The following is a 16,303-nucleotide window of genomic DNA, read 5'->3' as shown; positions in this document are numbered from 1 at the left end:
CGTGGACTTCGTGTCGTGTCGTGCCGGTGAAATGAAAATGACAGCCATGCAAGACACACAATTTGCCGTTTGTGGGCATGTCCATACAATTCCTCCCCTTTATCTTTATTTCTTTGTTTCTAAAACGTGCCCAAGCGTAACGTGCTCAATTGGATCGTGCCATACCCGAGCTAGTCACGTTTTTCTTTCTCAAACTTCGGCCTAGGTACGGTCCACGACCTATAACGTGTCGTGTTGTGCTTGGTTGTGCAAATCTTATGTAGTGCTAAAATGGGTTACAGGTCGTGCTAGGGCATCAGCCAAACGGCTCGCGAGCCCACTTCCATTCCTATAGACGAGAGGAAGTATATCCAACGATTAGTTGATTACTACTCCATAATATCAAACTTTAGAATTTATTTTAAAACTCTTTAATTTTCAGTATATAATATTAGACAAGTACTCATTAAAGTTTGTTCGTAATTAAATCAAAATTTATTAAATCATATAAAAATTCAACTTTTTTATCATTTTTTTTGGTTAGATAACTAATTCTTCCATAAATATGTATTTCATGAATTAAAAAAACTTGAGAAAAAAGAAGACTCGTTGATAATTCTGCAAGCAGAAAGCCAGAAAGCAACAAAAGTAATAAATAGAAGAGCAGAGAATCTAAGACTTTCCATCTCTCTATCTCTTTCTTTACACAAAGTCTTTATCTCACACATTTTTCAGCAAAACCAACCCATCATTTCATTATCCCTACAGACACAACTCTCACAAAAATTCCAAAGACACCCAAATAAACCAGGGCGGAGCTAGGAATTGAATTTAATGAGGACGAAAAATCTCGACGTGAACAATCGGGTAATGTTTAAGGAAAATTCTAAAAAAGTGGAAATTTTGAGTAAAAATTTGGAAATTTCTGACCGTCAGCAGGTACGCTCGCCCCTGCTATCCTCCCTAGATCCACCACTACTGACGAACCGATGTGATTCCAATAAAAATACTAATTATTGTTTAAGACGAGATTATCGAAATATTTTCTTTGAGGGACATCAACTTAAAATGTCAAAATGTTAAGATGAGATAAAAGCAAAATGTCTAAATATTAGAAAAAAAAAAAAAAAACTTGTCCACTAGAAGATGCTCACTATTTAACCGTTTTAATATCAAAACGGATATATCCGTCATAAGATAGACGGATTGCAATAAAATACAATAAACATTCACATTTAACATTTTTGGAGTGAATGTCCTTTCATTTACTCCATTCCTATTGTTATTTCATTCCCTTTTCCAACCATCTTTCTTTCTTTCTCTCTCTATATATCTTTCATTCATGGATGGCATAACAGATTCAATGCCACAAATTTTACCCTTTTAAACTCTAATCAATTAATATTATTTTATCGGTTTGTGAGAGGAGAAGATCGGAGAAGACCCGAAAGCAAGGATTATAGGATTATAGCTACTGTGGTTTTTCAGGTAAAACTTGCTGAATTTTACTGTTTTATGCATATGGATTCTTAATTTTGCTGTTTTTTTAGTGATTCTAAAATTTGGGTTTTTCTCAGTTTTTAATTTACAAAAATGGGTTTCAATCAAAATCACATTTTTCATTATAAATTTTGATTTTGCTTGGTATGTTCTTACACGTTTCATCTTGTTTTTGCATTTTTTTTCATCAAATCTAATTCTGTACAGTAAAAATAGACTAATTTCTCGAAATGTGGTCAAACTGTGAAAATTTTCAGTTGGTACTGGGTATCGTCTAGGACGGTCATATCTATCTTAAAATTAAAACGGGTTAAATAGTACGAGTACCTTACTTGATAAATGGAACAAGTACTTTATTTGACTCGTGTTAAGTCTGAGACGGATCTCCGCTTCATAAACAAGAATTTTGTGATTTTTTTTAATCCATTTTTGTAAGTTGTCATTTTTGGTAGTATTTTGATTTTCCTGTTAAAATTAACAATCTTTCACCTACAAATATAATTCTTCACAAATTCTTGTTTCAGACGGACACTTTTGGTCTTATTTGTCAGACGGATAAAATGTTGCCATTTTTTAAGAAAATGTAACCAATTAATTCACAAAATGTTATGACTATAGGTGTCATTTTTTACCCTGAAAATGATGTGAACAATAATGGTAACATGTTATCAGAAAATAACAACATTTTATTGTAAAATGATGACATGATACCCGTCTTATTTCAGACCAAAAGCAATGGTCTTAAGAAAAACGGACCGATAATTCTTACCTAATACTTTGTGGTACGACAGTCTGTCTGAGTTATGACTTATGACTTTATCTAAATCTAGTGAATTCAGATTTGTACTCCGTAGTAAATTCTTTGACTTTTTCGGTTGCTAATTTAATTACAAAGTACGGAGTATGATTTTTATTTATGAATTCTGTTGCTATTGAATTTTTGGAGCCCAATTTCTCTCCATTTCCTAAAAAGAAATGGAGAGGCAAGTTCTTATTAATGGTCCAGATCGCATTTTGACAATATCTAACGGTTCTAAATTTACGCATAAAAATAAAGGAAAATGAGAATGAAAGGAGATATTAATATTTAAAGATATTGTGAGAGGAAATGGAGAGAAAGGAAATGGAGAGGATCCATTTCCGAATTTTTGTATGTTACATCATTTTTATGCTAAAAATGTTCAATTAGTCTCCCGTCTATAAAGTTCTGGATATTTGGTCCGTCTATAGTAGTCTATGACTATAGACGGATATCTCCCGTCTATAATGAGAATTTGTGAAAAAATGTTATTCCGTACCATTTAAAAATGGTCACATAAGGCCCATTTGAAGCTTCAGACGGAATATGCCGTCTGAAACGAGACCTACTGTTTATATGGACTACGAGTAGTATTAAATTGCTTACGTTCTCAATGAAACAGACTATGCATAATTATCCTACAATTTTTTATTTTAAGACGGTTATAAGCGTGAAATGGATCTAAATTAGCTCATATACTAGGTTTGTTATAAGCAATAATTAATACTCCCTCCGTACCGAACTCCCGGTCAATTGTTATCTTTTGGTTTTAGCACAAAGAACACGGAAAGAGGAGGGGGCTAATAGGATATAAATATAATAGTTGAGGGTAAATCCTGACAGCCTCCAATAACTCATGAAGTGGAATTTCAGCATATGGGCACATGGTACGGGGGAGCCTGTGCACTAAGCACTCTTCGAGCCCAATGGCGCTCGAGTGAGGCGGCATAATAGGATATAAATACAAAATGGAAAAGGACAACAAATGACCGGGATAGAGGGAGTATTTGTGCTACAAATATGTTTTTGAATTCATTCATTTCACACTGTAGAGTGTGGACGGTCTTAAGAGAGACTTGCTACTATTATCGGTCGTGAAGTAGGAATAAATTTAGCGCAGAAATTTACATATACATGGATTGCTGAATCCACAATTCATCCTTAAAAACTTTGAATATTAGTTCTGCTATTTTTTTTAGTGTAGATAAATTTACATATACATCTATTACTTAATCCTAGCATACAAGTTATTGACTGTACCGATAACAAACTTGATAAGTTTGTTTTGCTGAGGGTGTTCAATGTAATGTAAATTGTACAGGGAAGCTATGCAGTGCCACAGCTACTTGCCAGTGTATCATTCACATTATGATCTTAATGTGGACATAAATGCTGGTTCTAGGCCTAATAATAACGGCAATGGAATTTTTCGGACTGAGCACTGCAACAATTATGTGTCGACTTTGTCAGTCCCACGAGCTATTTTCAGTTATAAGGAGTTGGTACGCCAGACAATGGTCATGCATGAAGCTACATTTAAGGATCAGGTAACATCCTGCTTCAAACCCTTAAGTTTGTTGATGCTGTGCTGCAATCTAGTCAAACTTAAATGTTCGCTTTCCCATCATATGCAATCCTCGCTCGTAGTTTGGAAACCAATTATGTGATATGTGCAAGCCCTTAACATCGCTCTGCGTTCTGTTTCTGTTACTTGACCGATCACCAATCATGTCATTCTTAGGATTTTAAGTAGCAGTCAGTTGATATAATTCTCGATGAACTTCCATTATACATCCCAAAATAACTTCTTCATGATTTCACTGGGTAAGGTTAAGTACACTCGGACCCTTATCTTGCCGTAGATAGGTGCCTTCAAGGCACTAGCCTAATGTGGTTGCGAGAAATGTTAGTTGCTTTGCCTTCTATTTTTTATCATGGCAGCACGCAGCAGGACACACTGTAGTAAATTTTCGAGTCATACTTCAACAGATGATGAGTGTGAATGAGCAATTGAATGATCTGTGTCTAAATTTTGCTGCCAGGTTCAAGAATTGCATAGACTTTACAGAAGGCAAAGGGAATTGATGACTGAAATAAAAAGCAAAGAACTTAATTTAAGTCACATGCAATTCGTGGCCCGATCTTCAAATTCTTCGTCAACAATATTATCCAGTTCTTTTCGGGATAACCCTTGTATAAAAGTAACAAAAACTGTCATTCATGTCGCTTCACAAAATGATGAACATGTGGACGAATATCCTTTTTCTAAGGGAAGGAAAATAGGGGGCAAGCTATTAGACCTTGAGCTTCCGGGTGAGGTGTACATTGACAGTGATGACTGGGAGTCCTTAGGAGATGCGCGATATGCTGAAGGCCTAACTTCAGCCAGCTTTCCTCCAAGCGAACTATCCAAGCTCATTGTTGAAGCTGATGGTGTCGACTGTATGGCTTCTAGAGTTAAGACTCAGTTGAACGACGATTCTCTAACAAACATAAATTTGGAAAAGAAGCATGGACTTCTTGAAACTAAACCCGAGGTGCATATTAGTTCGTCTGACAAAAAGCCTTTGTGCACCTTAGAGAAAGGTCTTTTAATTCAAGCACTCCCATCCTTCAACGGCGATTTCTCAAGGAAAAAGGTTAAATTGAACCACAGAAGTAAAGGGTATGTTGGAAAAAAGTTTGATGCTGGTTCAAGCTCAGGTAGCTGCTCTGAGCCGAAGTTGGAGTCAGTTGCTTGCATGTCATCCATAACCTCAGTTCACTTGAATTATGTGAATGGTTCAAGCTCAATTGATTTGAACTCGCCTTTTTTCGAAGCTCCTGAGGTTGACCCTTTTAATGGGAAAACTCTTGTTGATAATGCAAAGCAAAATGAAATTAGATCTTTCGATTCTTTGGCTGGCGGAACTGCGAGGAAAAACAAAAGATTTAAAGTGATTGATATTAATTTGCCATGTGATCCCACCACAGATGACGAACCAGTCCCTGAAAGTGCTCTAACAGGCCATGACTTCAGAGATTCAGCTAAGATTAACTTAAACATTTCTACGAGGGATGACGAAAATGCCCTTGGAATAGATTTGGAGGCACCTTCTAGCCCACAAGTTGAGGAGGGTCCTCCGCCTAAAGGAAACTCTGAAGAGAACTGGGCTGAAATCCCGGGAGAACTTGCACAGATTGCGGCCGAGGCCATTATTTCCATGTCATGCAAAACCCGTTTGTTCTCAGAGACCAAAGACTGGCAGAACTGCGGAATTTCTGACAGTTGGAATCTAAAATGGTTTGCAGAATTAGTTACTTCCGTTTCCACTGAGCTAGATAACGAAATTGATGATTTTGAGGCCATGAATTTGAACCTCCCTGAAATAAAACCAGAAGAATATTTGAGCGGAAACCATATCGAGATTTCAAGTCAAACACGAAAGGGTAGAACGAAAAGGTCAAAGAGAAAAGACTTTCAAAGAGAAGTTTTACCTGCTCTAGCTTCCCTTTCAAGGGTTGAGGTGACTGAAGATATTCAGATAATAGAAGGTTTAATGGAAGCTGCAGGTACTCCTTGGCATTTAAGGAGTAGAAGAGCTTGTAGAATGGGAAGGAAACCTCGAGGTATAAAAGAACCGCCATTTTCTACTGAAGTGTTGGAATTGACAGAAGAGTTTGTCTTGAGTTGGGGCAGAGACAACAGGCGGCCTAGAGGGAACAGAAGTCCAGTGAGTCCTGCAGATGTTACGTCAAGATGGCTCGAGTTTCATAAATACTTATATGACACCGTCTCATTGTAAGACGGTACTGATTACTCATACAAGACTTGGTGACTTACTGCTCAAGTTTGCAGTGTGATAGATTCCTTGGGCGGAAACACAGTAGATAACTAGATAACATAGAGCTTACATTACAGACCCGTCTCAGGGACTGATATGTGCAGTTATTGGTTGGAAGTCGTAATTATTCAGATGACGAATGGCCTAGTACACAAATTTTTACAGAAACACGAGAAGGTTACGTTGTTCTAAACCAAATGGCGTAGAACTGGTCGTAGATATTTAGCAAAGCCTATGTAAGATCCTCTGACTGTAATTTTTTTCCCGTCTTCGGATTGGAAGCTTAATGGAAGAGCAAGAGTAAAACATTCCTCTAATCAAGTTGGTTTTCCTTGCAGCAAGAGTTTTGGTATGGTAGGTAAGCATTTCAGGAATTAGCATTTGGAATCATCTAAGATTTATTGACATGCCTACACTTTATGAAAAGTTCTACTTTATTAGTTTGACATTGAGGCAAACTTTGGCTCAATGACAAAAACATTGTGCTTTCATGAGCCATCTTATTGAGATACCTTGCCGATATTACACGTTCGGTTTCAAAAGAAGCAAACTCAAGCTTCATATAGAAGCAAGCTGTGAGCTTAAATCTTGGGTGTAGTATACTAATAATGAGGTGGATTCTTTGTCATAAGAATCTAAGATTTTCGCTAACAGGGAAACAAGCAAATGTGTTTACGGTTAATCTTACTCGTATTTGACATGTTGCCTATTTGACATGTTGCCTATTGACATGTTGCCTATTGATTGTAATGCTACCCACTAGACCTGTCAAACGGGTCGGGTCATACGGGTCACGGGTCGGGTTAGGGTCAGAATACAGGTCAAGAAATCATTTTTAACGTCTTTTTTAAACGATTTTTTTTAATTTAAAAAATATTTTTTTAAAAAGTAAAATATATTTAAAATTATTATTTTAATCATATTCATCATATACAATAATTATATTGATATAATTATTAAAATAAAGTTTTTTTAATAATTATTTTATTATTAAATATTATAAAAGTTATATAAAATAGACTTTTTGGTTGAATTTTTAATTTTAAGTAATAAAAAAATAATTTTTTAACTATATTTTCAAATATAATATATAAATATTAATATTTTAAATAAAATTCATGATTTTCCCTTGACCCAACGGGTCGACCCATTCGGATCGGGTCTCGACCCTAAAATAACGGGTCATTTCGGGTTCGGGTCAAACGGGTCGCGGGTCGAAAAAACCGGATTTGTAACCCTAAAACGGGTCGGGTGGGTCGGGTTTTCGGGTCGGGTCGAATTTTGACAGGTCTACTACCCACCTATTGTAGATGGGTTAAGAACCGTCTCTGTGTTAAGAAAAGGATGCGGCTATGTACACCGACTCTTGCTTACCTTACTATTTGCGAGAGTCCTGGAGATATTGAGTAATGTTTTTCCTATTGTTGTTGTTGTATGAAGGGTAGAGGTATCCAGAACCAGAAAAGTCATGGTAACTGTTCAATGGAGTTAAAAAGGAGTATAATTTACGAGTTTGTTGTATTTTGTGAACTCGGATACAAATTGACCCGGCCCAAATGATATGTCATATGTTTGGCTGGTATGCGGCATGCTCCATAGGATCCCTGTAAAAATGTTGATGTTGGCAACATGGCCCAAGCTCTTTTTCCTGACAGTGGCATTATTAAGGCTTCAATATGATGCTGTGGCCTGTGAACTAGGGAACATGTGCTGAAAGTAAACTAGCATGTCAATAATTTGTTACTGTATAACTTACAATCATTCATCCAAATGGAAAAACTTCTCAGGAAAGTTTGATTGAAGATTTCCCTACGCGGCTTTAACTAGTACGGAGTACAAATTCTCATTTAAGACGGTTGTAAGCGTGAAACAGATCTAAAGCAACCCATATGACCGGTTAGTAATATTAAGTGCTAGAGATGTTTTTGGATCCGTTTCATGCTTAAGACGGTCTTAAGAGAGTCTTATTATTTGCCAGTTCTTTCTACAACACGACTACAAAACCTGCTGAACTTGCGGTTCCTGGTACAAAATCTGTTCTGCATAATCTACTGCTGATAACATTAATTTTGATTTGCTGACAGGAAGGAAATGTCTGGTGGTGTTCTATATTTCAAATGCTTCAGGTCCGAGTTGAGTAAAATGGGGACTCTGATGAGCTACTTGTAGCAGTTCAAAGTCGTCATATACATCACGGAACGTCTCTAAATTAACTTCTGCATTCTGAAGAGCTGATAAACACAGCTCCTTCTTCCATTCTTCCAGGTGCGGAAATCCTACATTATCTCCATACCTGTCACAGTACTGCCATAGAATATACACATTGTAGCATCGTTCAGCTGACAAGTTCACAAAACAACATTGGAGAAACGAAACAAACCCAAATTACCTCAAAGTCCGCGAGATCATGAGTGTTATGTTTCGGAATGCCAGAGGCATCCTTTGTCTGATAAAGCTCTTTAATAGACTGCATCATTTCTTCCCATGACGGGAGCTTTCTTTTGCCAGAAAGCAGCTGCGCTACCCATTTCCCTTGTGACTCGAAGAAAGGGAAACCTATGAGCTGTAAATTCATAAGCCAAAGCCATTCATTGTCTTTGTTAGCAATGTTTCAATTCTCGTATAAAATGTTCTGATTAGCCGCGTTTAAATTTGGCCTCTTTAGGATTACCTTTCGAGGAATGCCGACAAAAGAAAGAGAAGGAGCAAGGGAAGGAGGGAAAGTGTGCTCATACAAAGGTCCAACTCGGTCATCATCCACTGTCACCATTCCTTTGGTGTCAAGGAATGGGAATGTATATGAGTACCTACATCAAACAAGGTTTGTTATAGTCAATCATCATGTTTTCTTAGCTATTTTTAGTAGCATTTTAGAGTTCGTATGCGACGCTTTTGGTTCAAGCTAATGAGTTTCACAAATTCTTGCTTAAAACGGATATATCCGTCTTAAACTTAAAACGGAGAAAATAACTGGATGGGACAAAAGTAGAAAGTACATCTAAGTGGTCTACGAAAAGTAGAATGTCCCGCCCCATCAGTCTAAATGGGGTATAAGTTGACCCGTTTTAAAATAAAGACGAAAATACCCGTCTTAAGAGAGATCACCTGAATGAGTAGTATGAAAATGTAAGCAAGTGCTCATGAGTGATAGTTCAAACTTTTGTATGGGTAAAAGTTAGTACAAAATTACTCCGTAAATACTTAGATGGTGTTCCTTAAAGGGTTTGCAACAACTTTAGATGGAAACTACTCAAACTAGCATCCTCATGTCATAGAAGTATAGAGCTATAGAAGATTCTCATGAGGTGGCCCCCCTTTAGGCATGATCTATTGATTCAGCTAGTCTTGCTATAGACGGATATATCCATCTATAGCTAAAGACGGGTCAAATAGCTTGAAAGTGGTGACATTTTTTGCCCCACCACCTCACTTGTTGCTTGTTCTATTAGGAATGTGGTATTGTATTTGGCCCGTCTTTAGTTATAGACGGATATGTGCCGTCTATAATGAGATTTTGTGCTATTGATTAGTCTAACAACACAAATTCTCGATTAAGGCGACAATATCCATCAGACAAAATGAGGGTGTCTAATTGCCTAAGGACTTAACAAAAAATTTGTCATATATATACAAATAGAAGAATATTTAACCCGATTTTATTATAAAAATGGATATTACGATCCTAAGGGAGACTTACTCGACAAACAATTAAGGTGCTTCATGCATTTAAATTTTTATAATTGGTATTCAGGATCAAGTAGAACCTTGTGAGCAATGCAATGTGCATGCTTCCATAAGGGATTATTAAACTCTTGAGGTACTCTTGACTTGTTGACTTTCAATTGCTTTTACAAATGGAAAAAGCAATGATTGATGTCTCCTCCTATGAGAAATGACAATACTAAATAATGGCTTACAAAAGTCCTTTAATCTTTGAATTTAACATTTTAAGGCATTATAAATATTGACCTGGAAAAATTGATCTGATTTGAATGAGCCGGTCTGAATAACCTGATCCGAATTTGACCCGTACTTGAAATAAGGACTCGAATATGATTCGAAACCCTAATTGACCTGACCCTATTCAACCCGATTCGAATGCTTATTATCGCCTACTAACCAGTAACCACTATCCCGAAAATGACTCGGCCCGACACACCCGAATCCTTGCAAACACAACAACCCGACTCAAACCTACCCGATTCACCTGTTTTTATAGATTATATTGTGACTTGTGAGGGTATAAAGATTGTAATTTTGTACTTTGAAAAAGTGAACTTCTATACTACAGTATCATAAAACAAAGTGAACTAAAATGGCATAGTCTAATGTTAGGAAGCCTCAATAAATCACGCAAATAATACGCCTCTTTTAGTCACTTTTCATCCTTTTTCGTGGAGTATATTATCTGACTTTAGCACTCCGAAATTCCGAATCGTCCGAATTTAGAATTTGAACTCAGTGGTGGTGAAAAATTTCAGCGGGGCGAACGGTAATGGTATAAGGGAAACTCCAAATTTCTAGAAAATTTTAACTACAAATTTTGCGATTTTCATCCGCCAGCGGTTCCACCACTGCGAATCATTCTACTTGAAAACAATGTCGCGAAATTCACAAGTTGTGACCGTCACTAACATGAATGGCTTAATTCACAAATTATAAAATAAGATTATCTCACACCGTGAGCGTCGACAATCTATTTTTAACATTTCGATGGGTTATCCTCTTATAAAATAGGACTGTCTCATAATGTGAAACCGTCTCAGGGTAATAAATTAGTAGTGTTACATACCCGGTGCAGTAAATGATGGTATCAGCAATGACCGAAGAGCCATCAACAAACAAAATACGTCCGTCTTCATGTAGACAGTCAATCTGCAGTACAATTAACGATAATCATTGACCATTAAAATCTGGAAAATAACACTAATTGGCTAATTAATCAATCAATCAGTCAATCCATATATCAACTTTACTTAGAATTCAAGGTCAAAAAGTTTGTCAAGCTACTCTTGTCTCTAGACAAGTCAATTACAACACACGACCGATCTTTTTCCATAGATGATCGATAATGACTGACTACTACTCCTATTAAACATATTCCCTCCGTATTAATTATTTTAAGGTAATGGTGGGCTGAGATTCCACTTTGTGAGTTATTAAGGTTGTCAGGATTCGAACCCGTGGTCTATGGCCTATGGTCAGATTGGTTAAACCATCTTAACAAAAGCTTAAATTAATGGTTGAAGTCCCAAGATCAGTTTTATACTCTAACATACCTCTTCAGACGAATGCCTGTTAGCTTGAAGTAAATATTCCATTTTAGAATTGAGGGGTGAAATTCGAACCCGTGACTTATGGTTACACGAGCTCTAATACCATAATAGATGAACAATCTCAACCAAAATCTTAAGGTGATGGTTGAGGTCCAACTATTATAATTATTCTTATTAATTAATATGAGTAATCTTAACAACACAAATTCTTATTTATGACCGTTATAGCCTTGTGACGTCTAACAACTGTTATGACTTATGAATAATGGTAAAAGAAGAAGGGGATATAATATAAGCAATCCGTCTCATTGTAGACAGACACTATCCGTCTAAAGTTATAAACGGATAGTGACCCTCTCACAAAATGCAAGTAAAAGGGTAAGTGGGGTATATATTTTCACCCACTCGCACTATCCACTCTCATTTTGCGAGAGAGATACTATCCGTCTACAGTTTTAGACGGATAGTGTCCGTCTAAAGTGAGAATTTGTGTAATATAAGATATGGGAGGAGTATCCGCGAAAGTGGCGATTAGCCCCCAAAACTTTAGCCAATTGTGAGATTAAGTCCCATCACTTATAAATGCAGTAATTAAGCCCCATAACTTTGATAAAAAATGAAATTCAACCCAGTTTTTTATTTATAAACGTAGTAATTAGGCCTCATAACTTACAAATATATTAATTAAGCCCCATAACTTTAGCTTATTGTGAGATTAAGCCCCCATAACATTTCACTTTTGCGAGATCAAAATTGACTAAAATTATAAAGGCTAATTACTACTTTTGCGGTTAAAAATTCTTACCAATGGACGAAGATGTAAATTGTGGTGTTTGGCAACGACTTTGGCAAAACCTTGAGTAACATGAGCAGATTTGGCACTCACATACACTTGTTTGGCCACTCCTGTCAATTCTATTGATAAATCTTGTCCACTCAATGAACATCCTACTATTACTACTACCTGCAATCCATCAACACAAACAAGTTAACAAACACTAGTTATCGACTTATTGTTTGTGACCGTCGTATAGTATGACGGAGTGAAAAAGTAATCATATTGTAATAAAAGTTCACTATTTTATGCTAAAAAATTCAAACGGTCTATTCCATCTGAAAATTTCAGACCGGTCTTATGTGACCATTTTTATGGTCAGTTGTAATCATGTGACTACTTTTAAATGATAAAATGTAACCATTTAAATGTGGTCACATATGACCATAAAAATGATCACATAACGTCTGAAATAAAAATTAGTGGGTAAATTTTAACCCGAGCATTAAGTACAGTATTTTTTTTATCATACAATGATCAATTTTTTACTATTGCATCATATGACGATTGCATAGTATAATTTGTATTTCAAATCAAATTACTTGTTTTTCGTGATATTGATTATATTTTTGTTGAAAATTTTGTAATTTAGGGACATGGTTTTGGGGACACAACTCCAACTTGCTTCTATTTTTCTCATGATTGCCTTTAAAATGAATGATTCCAAAGGAAATGTACAAAGTATAGTTTAAGTTTGTGCATGTGTTTATCAATAATCGTAAACTTGGTTTTTACCTCATTTCCAAATGGCTCAGGGACCCTGTATACATGACTATGTATTTGTCTCCTCTTCCATTGGTCCATTCCTTCAAACAAGGACAAATTACAATGAGTTATGGAGTATATTTTTGTAATAGTAATAAAGTACAAAATATCGTTTATCGGAATTGAGAGACTCTGTTCTAAATACGTGTCAACATTTAATTAGTACATTTTTGTAATTGTAATGTACGAAGTATCGTTTAATGAAGCTGAGAAACTCTATTCTAAATGTCAATTGAAATTCAGATATAATAATACAACAAACTCTAAACAGAAAAAGTTATTTATTTACCTAAGTAATTATTTGAACGCGATTTAACTCTCATATTTCAATAGCCTATGTTCTGAAAGCTCATCGAATATCCTAAAAACGTCATTGACTTATAACTGTCAATAAACTATCTTAACCAAAAGCTTAAACTGATGGTTGGAGTCTCAATATCGGTTTTATACTCTAACATGCTCCTTCACACGAATGCCCTTTGGGTTTGAAATGTGGATGTGCAACTGTAGGCCAGGCCTCCCTATACAAGCGGGTAAAATTCGAACATGTGACCTTTTGGTCACACTAGCTCTGATACCATGTCAAGAAACCATCTTAACCAAAAACTTAAACTGATGTTTGAGATTCCAGAATCGATTTTATATTCTAACAATAACATCAAGCATAATGCAAGTAAAAGTAGACTAGAAGACAAGTGAAGGGGATGTATAGCTTTCTTTCACTCTCACATCAAAATGGCAAAGCAACTACATTAATTGCCATAACCACTTAAATGATAATGGTACTTCAAACTTGTACTACTATCACTTGTATTACAAACTAAGAAAGGTAAGCTTAAAACTTTAGAAAGCATGATGATGGTGATGATGAAAACATACACATACCTTTGATTGTAGGCAATCTAGGATGAGAGTAATGGCCGGAAGCAACCACCACCGCGTCAAAAACCTCTTCAACCACCACCACCCCCGCCTTATGACCACCACCTTTAACAATCTCTTTACTCTTAACAACCCATTTAATATCATTTCCAACCTCACAAAATTCCTTATTATTAATACCAACATACTCAACCCTAGTATTAAACCTAATCATATCCCTTAATCCAAAAAACTCACAAAAATCATTCAAATACAAAAAAACTTCTCTATGACTTGGAAATCTTCTCATATCCCTTCCCTTCTTCTCCACAAACGGAAAATCGGAATACCCCATAATCTCCCTAGGAGACTGTAACCTTAATGATTCATACATACTACTATGTACCTTAAGAAATTTAGTTGACCTTCCTAAAGGATCTTCTCCCTCGGTTTTCGGGTCGTATAGCCATTGTCCACCAATGTCATGGTTTTGCTCAATGACTACCACCTTATGCCCTTCTTTCCTTAGCTCTCGAGCCGCGACTAACCCCGATGGTCCTGCCCCTATCACACATACATTCTTAGATTGGCTCATGGTTGTAAACATGGTTAGATATGGATATATCTGTCACAAGCTAGACTAATTGTATATATAACTATTAACTATATAACTTATAAATTTAGTAAGTGAATTTTTAATGTAAAATAAGGTGTGTGAGGTTATATATATATATAGAGTTGCTAAGGTGCATGTGTTTTTGGTGTTGTGTAAGGGAAGATTTGAGTCATAATTTCGCTTTCTGATCAATAAAGATGGTTTGTTACAAAGGGAACATGAATAACCATGACAAATCATTTTCTGTTTAGTAGACAAAATACTAAGTCTTTCTTGTAACGGGTATATCCGTAATCCGTCGCAAGTTTATAATGGGTCAACTATCATTCACGTGGGTGAATTATAGATAAGATAAAAATTAAAGTGTCTAAAAAATCACAAATAATTTGTTTTTATTTTTATATGTGGGTTTTATTTGACCCGTCACAAATTTATGACGAATATTGTCCATGACAAATACGAATTTGTGTAGAGAAAATAGGGGAGAAATTGACAAAGGTAAGGAGATCAGGTTTAAAAGTATACTTAGAAGTAAACGTTCAATTTTCAAACGTGTGATTTGGTTTAAGTTTTTTTTTATGAGAATATGCGGAAAAAGCAACTTATTTACCTTCGATTGAAATATTTTTTGAAAAGATTAAAAAAAGTAAACAAATAACTATAACATATGCGTAATATTTTGGATATTTGGTTTAAAGTGGGACTTATATGTGAAGGAGAGTGTAAAGAATCTTAATAAAGTTCCACATTGATAAAAGAGGTGAGAGTTTACCATTTTGTAAGTCAAGGGATTACTTTCTCTATTGCTAATTGGTTTTGTGATGAAACTCCCTTTTGACTTATGAATCAAACACTTTTTTTTCCTTGATGGGCGCCGCCGAGACCAATATGTGAATTTAACATGGTTTCCGGGGGTTTAGTCCTGGATTGTGAGGAAAGACGAGTCTGAAAATGAATTGACGTTTCCGTCCAATGAAAGAGAAAAACCGGGCGACATTTGACGGCTCCGAAAAGCAACGGTGTTCTCGTTCAACGAAACAGATTCAAAAAGAATAGTGTTCATGTTGATTAATCGAAAAAGGGAACAAGTTCGAAAAAAATGACGTTCCTGTTGATCAATTGAGACCTTACATGTGAGGAAGCAAAAGTGTCATATACTTTATAAACCAAAGATCTAATCCAACCATTGCTAATTGGTTTTGGGTTAAAACCTACTCGGACTTATGAGTCGGACACTCTCTTCCTCGATGGCACGATCCAGACCCATATGCCAAATTAACAAAAAAACCGATTGCAGAGTATGTTTTTAGGAACTAAAGGAAGCCAAGCAACATCGGCTAACAAAATCGGTGCCGACTTTGTGGTTAGTGGGATCAGGGATGGAAAATTGTCTTGCAAACTTACAATTTTCATAAATCGTGCTTGAGCTACGCTTTCAAAAGAAGCAATAGAGTTCAGCTTAATTGAAAATTGAAATAATGCTTTAAAATTTAGATAAATTACAGCTTTGTTTTAAAATAAAAAATACTCAGTATGTATATATGTTAAAATGTTTTCTACGTTGGATTGAGAATCCAAAACATGTGACTTAGGGAAAACAACTCGTCCGCAAAGATGAAGTCTAGTGGTTAAAATTTAGTTAAAATTTCCAGGAGACCTAGATAAACAATCTTGTGGAACATTTTTTGTGTGAATCCATGTATTATAGACTTCGAGTCTATCACCCTCGGGTGGCTTACCTGGTATCCCAAAAATAGCGGTTGCGGATTACCTCCTCACCAAAAAAAAAAAATCATTGCTAGCATTGTGTGTTTAAGTGTTTTGAGAATGTACAAAGTATAAAAAGTC

The 16,303-nt window shown here is 35.9% G+C and overlaps 2 protein-coding genes across 2 annotated transcripts; one reads left to right on the top strand and one right to left on the bottom strand.

Annotated features, from left to right (window-relative positions):
• Nucleotides 1–663: 663 nt before the first annotated feature.
• On the top strand, nucleotides 664–6,423 carry LOC141652727 (uncharacterized). The gene is made up of 3 exons (XM_074460319.1): nucleotides 664–1,467; nucleotides 3,600–3,825; nucleotides 4,321–6,423. Exons 2-3 carry the CDS (start codon nucleotides 3,607–3,609, stop codon nucleotides 6,061–6,063), a joined length of 1,962 nt encoding a protein of 653 aa, XP_074316420.1. The 5' UTR covers nucleotides 664–1,467; nucleotides 3,600–3,606; the 3' UTR covers nucleotides 6,064–6,423.
• Nucleotides 6,424–7,811: 1,388 nt separating this feature from the next.
• On the bottom strand, nucleotides 7,812–14,675 carry LOC141652726 (flavin-containing monooxygenase FMO GS-OX-like 9). Its single transcript, XM_074460318.1, has 7 exons — nucleotides 13,864–14,675; nucleotides 12,949–13,019; nucleotides 12,184–12,342; nucleotides 10,895–10,977; nucleotides 8,774–8,909; nucleotides 8,492–8,665; nucleotides 7,812–8,406 (listed from the first exon to the last, which is right to left on the bottom strand). The coding sequence occupies exons 1-7, from the start codon at nucleotides 14,444–14,446 to the stop codon at nucleotides 8,209–8,211; spliced, it is 1,404 nt and encodes a 467-aa protein (XP_074316419.1). The 5' UTR covers nucleotides 14,447–14,675; the 3' UTR covers nucleotides 7,812–8,208.
• Nucleotides 14,676–16,303: the final 1,628 nt, after the last annotated feature.

This window comes from Silene latifolia, chromosome 4, assembly GCF_048544455.1.
Source record: "Silene latifolia isolate original U9 population chromosome 4, ASM4854445v1, whole genome shotgun sequence".
NCBI classification, from domain to species: Eukaryota; Viridiplantae; Streptophyta; class Magnoliopsida; order Caryophyllales; family Caryophyllaceae; genus Silene; species Silene latifolia.
This window is presented reverse-complemented; position numbering and strand designations above follow the sequence as displayed.

Bases quoted from the DNA above. Each gene is read 5' to 3' on its own strand.
- LOC141652727 (XM_074460319.1), top strand. From the start codon at position 3,607: ATGCAGTGCCACAGCTACTTGCCAGTGTATCATTCACATTATGATCTT. The intron at 3,826-4,320 runs GTAACATCCTGC...TTTTGCTGCCAG, and splicing joins AAGCTACATTTAAGGATCAG to GTTCAAGAATTGCATAGACT.
- LOC141652726 (XM_074460318.1), bottom strand. From the start codon at position 14,446: ATGTTTACAACCATGAGCCAATCTAAGAATGTATGTGTGATAGGGGCA. The intron at 8,910-10,894 runs GTATGTAACACT...TGTTTGATGTAG, and splicing joins ACCATCATTTACTGCACCGG to GTACTCATATACATTCCCAT. The intron at 8,407-8,491 runs GTAATTTGGGTT...ATTCTATGGCAG, and splicing joins ATGATCTCGCGGACTTTGAG to TACTGTGACAGGTATGGAGA.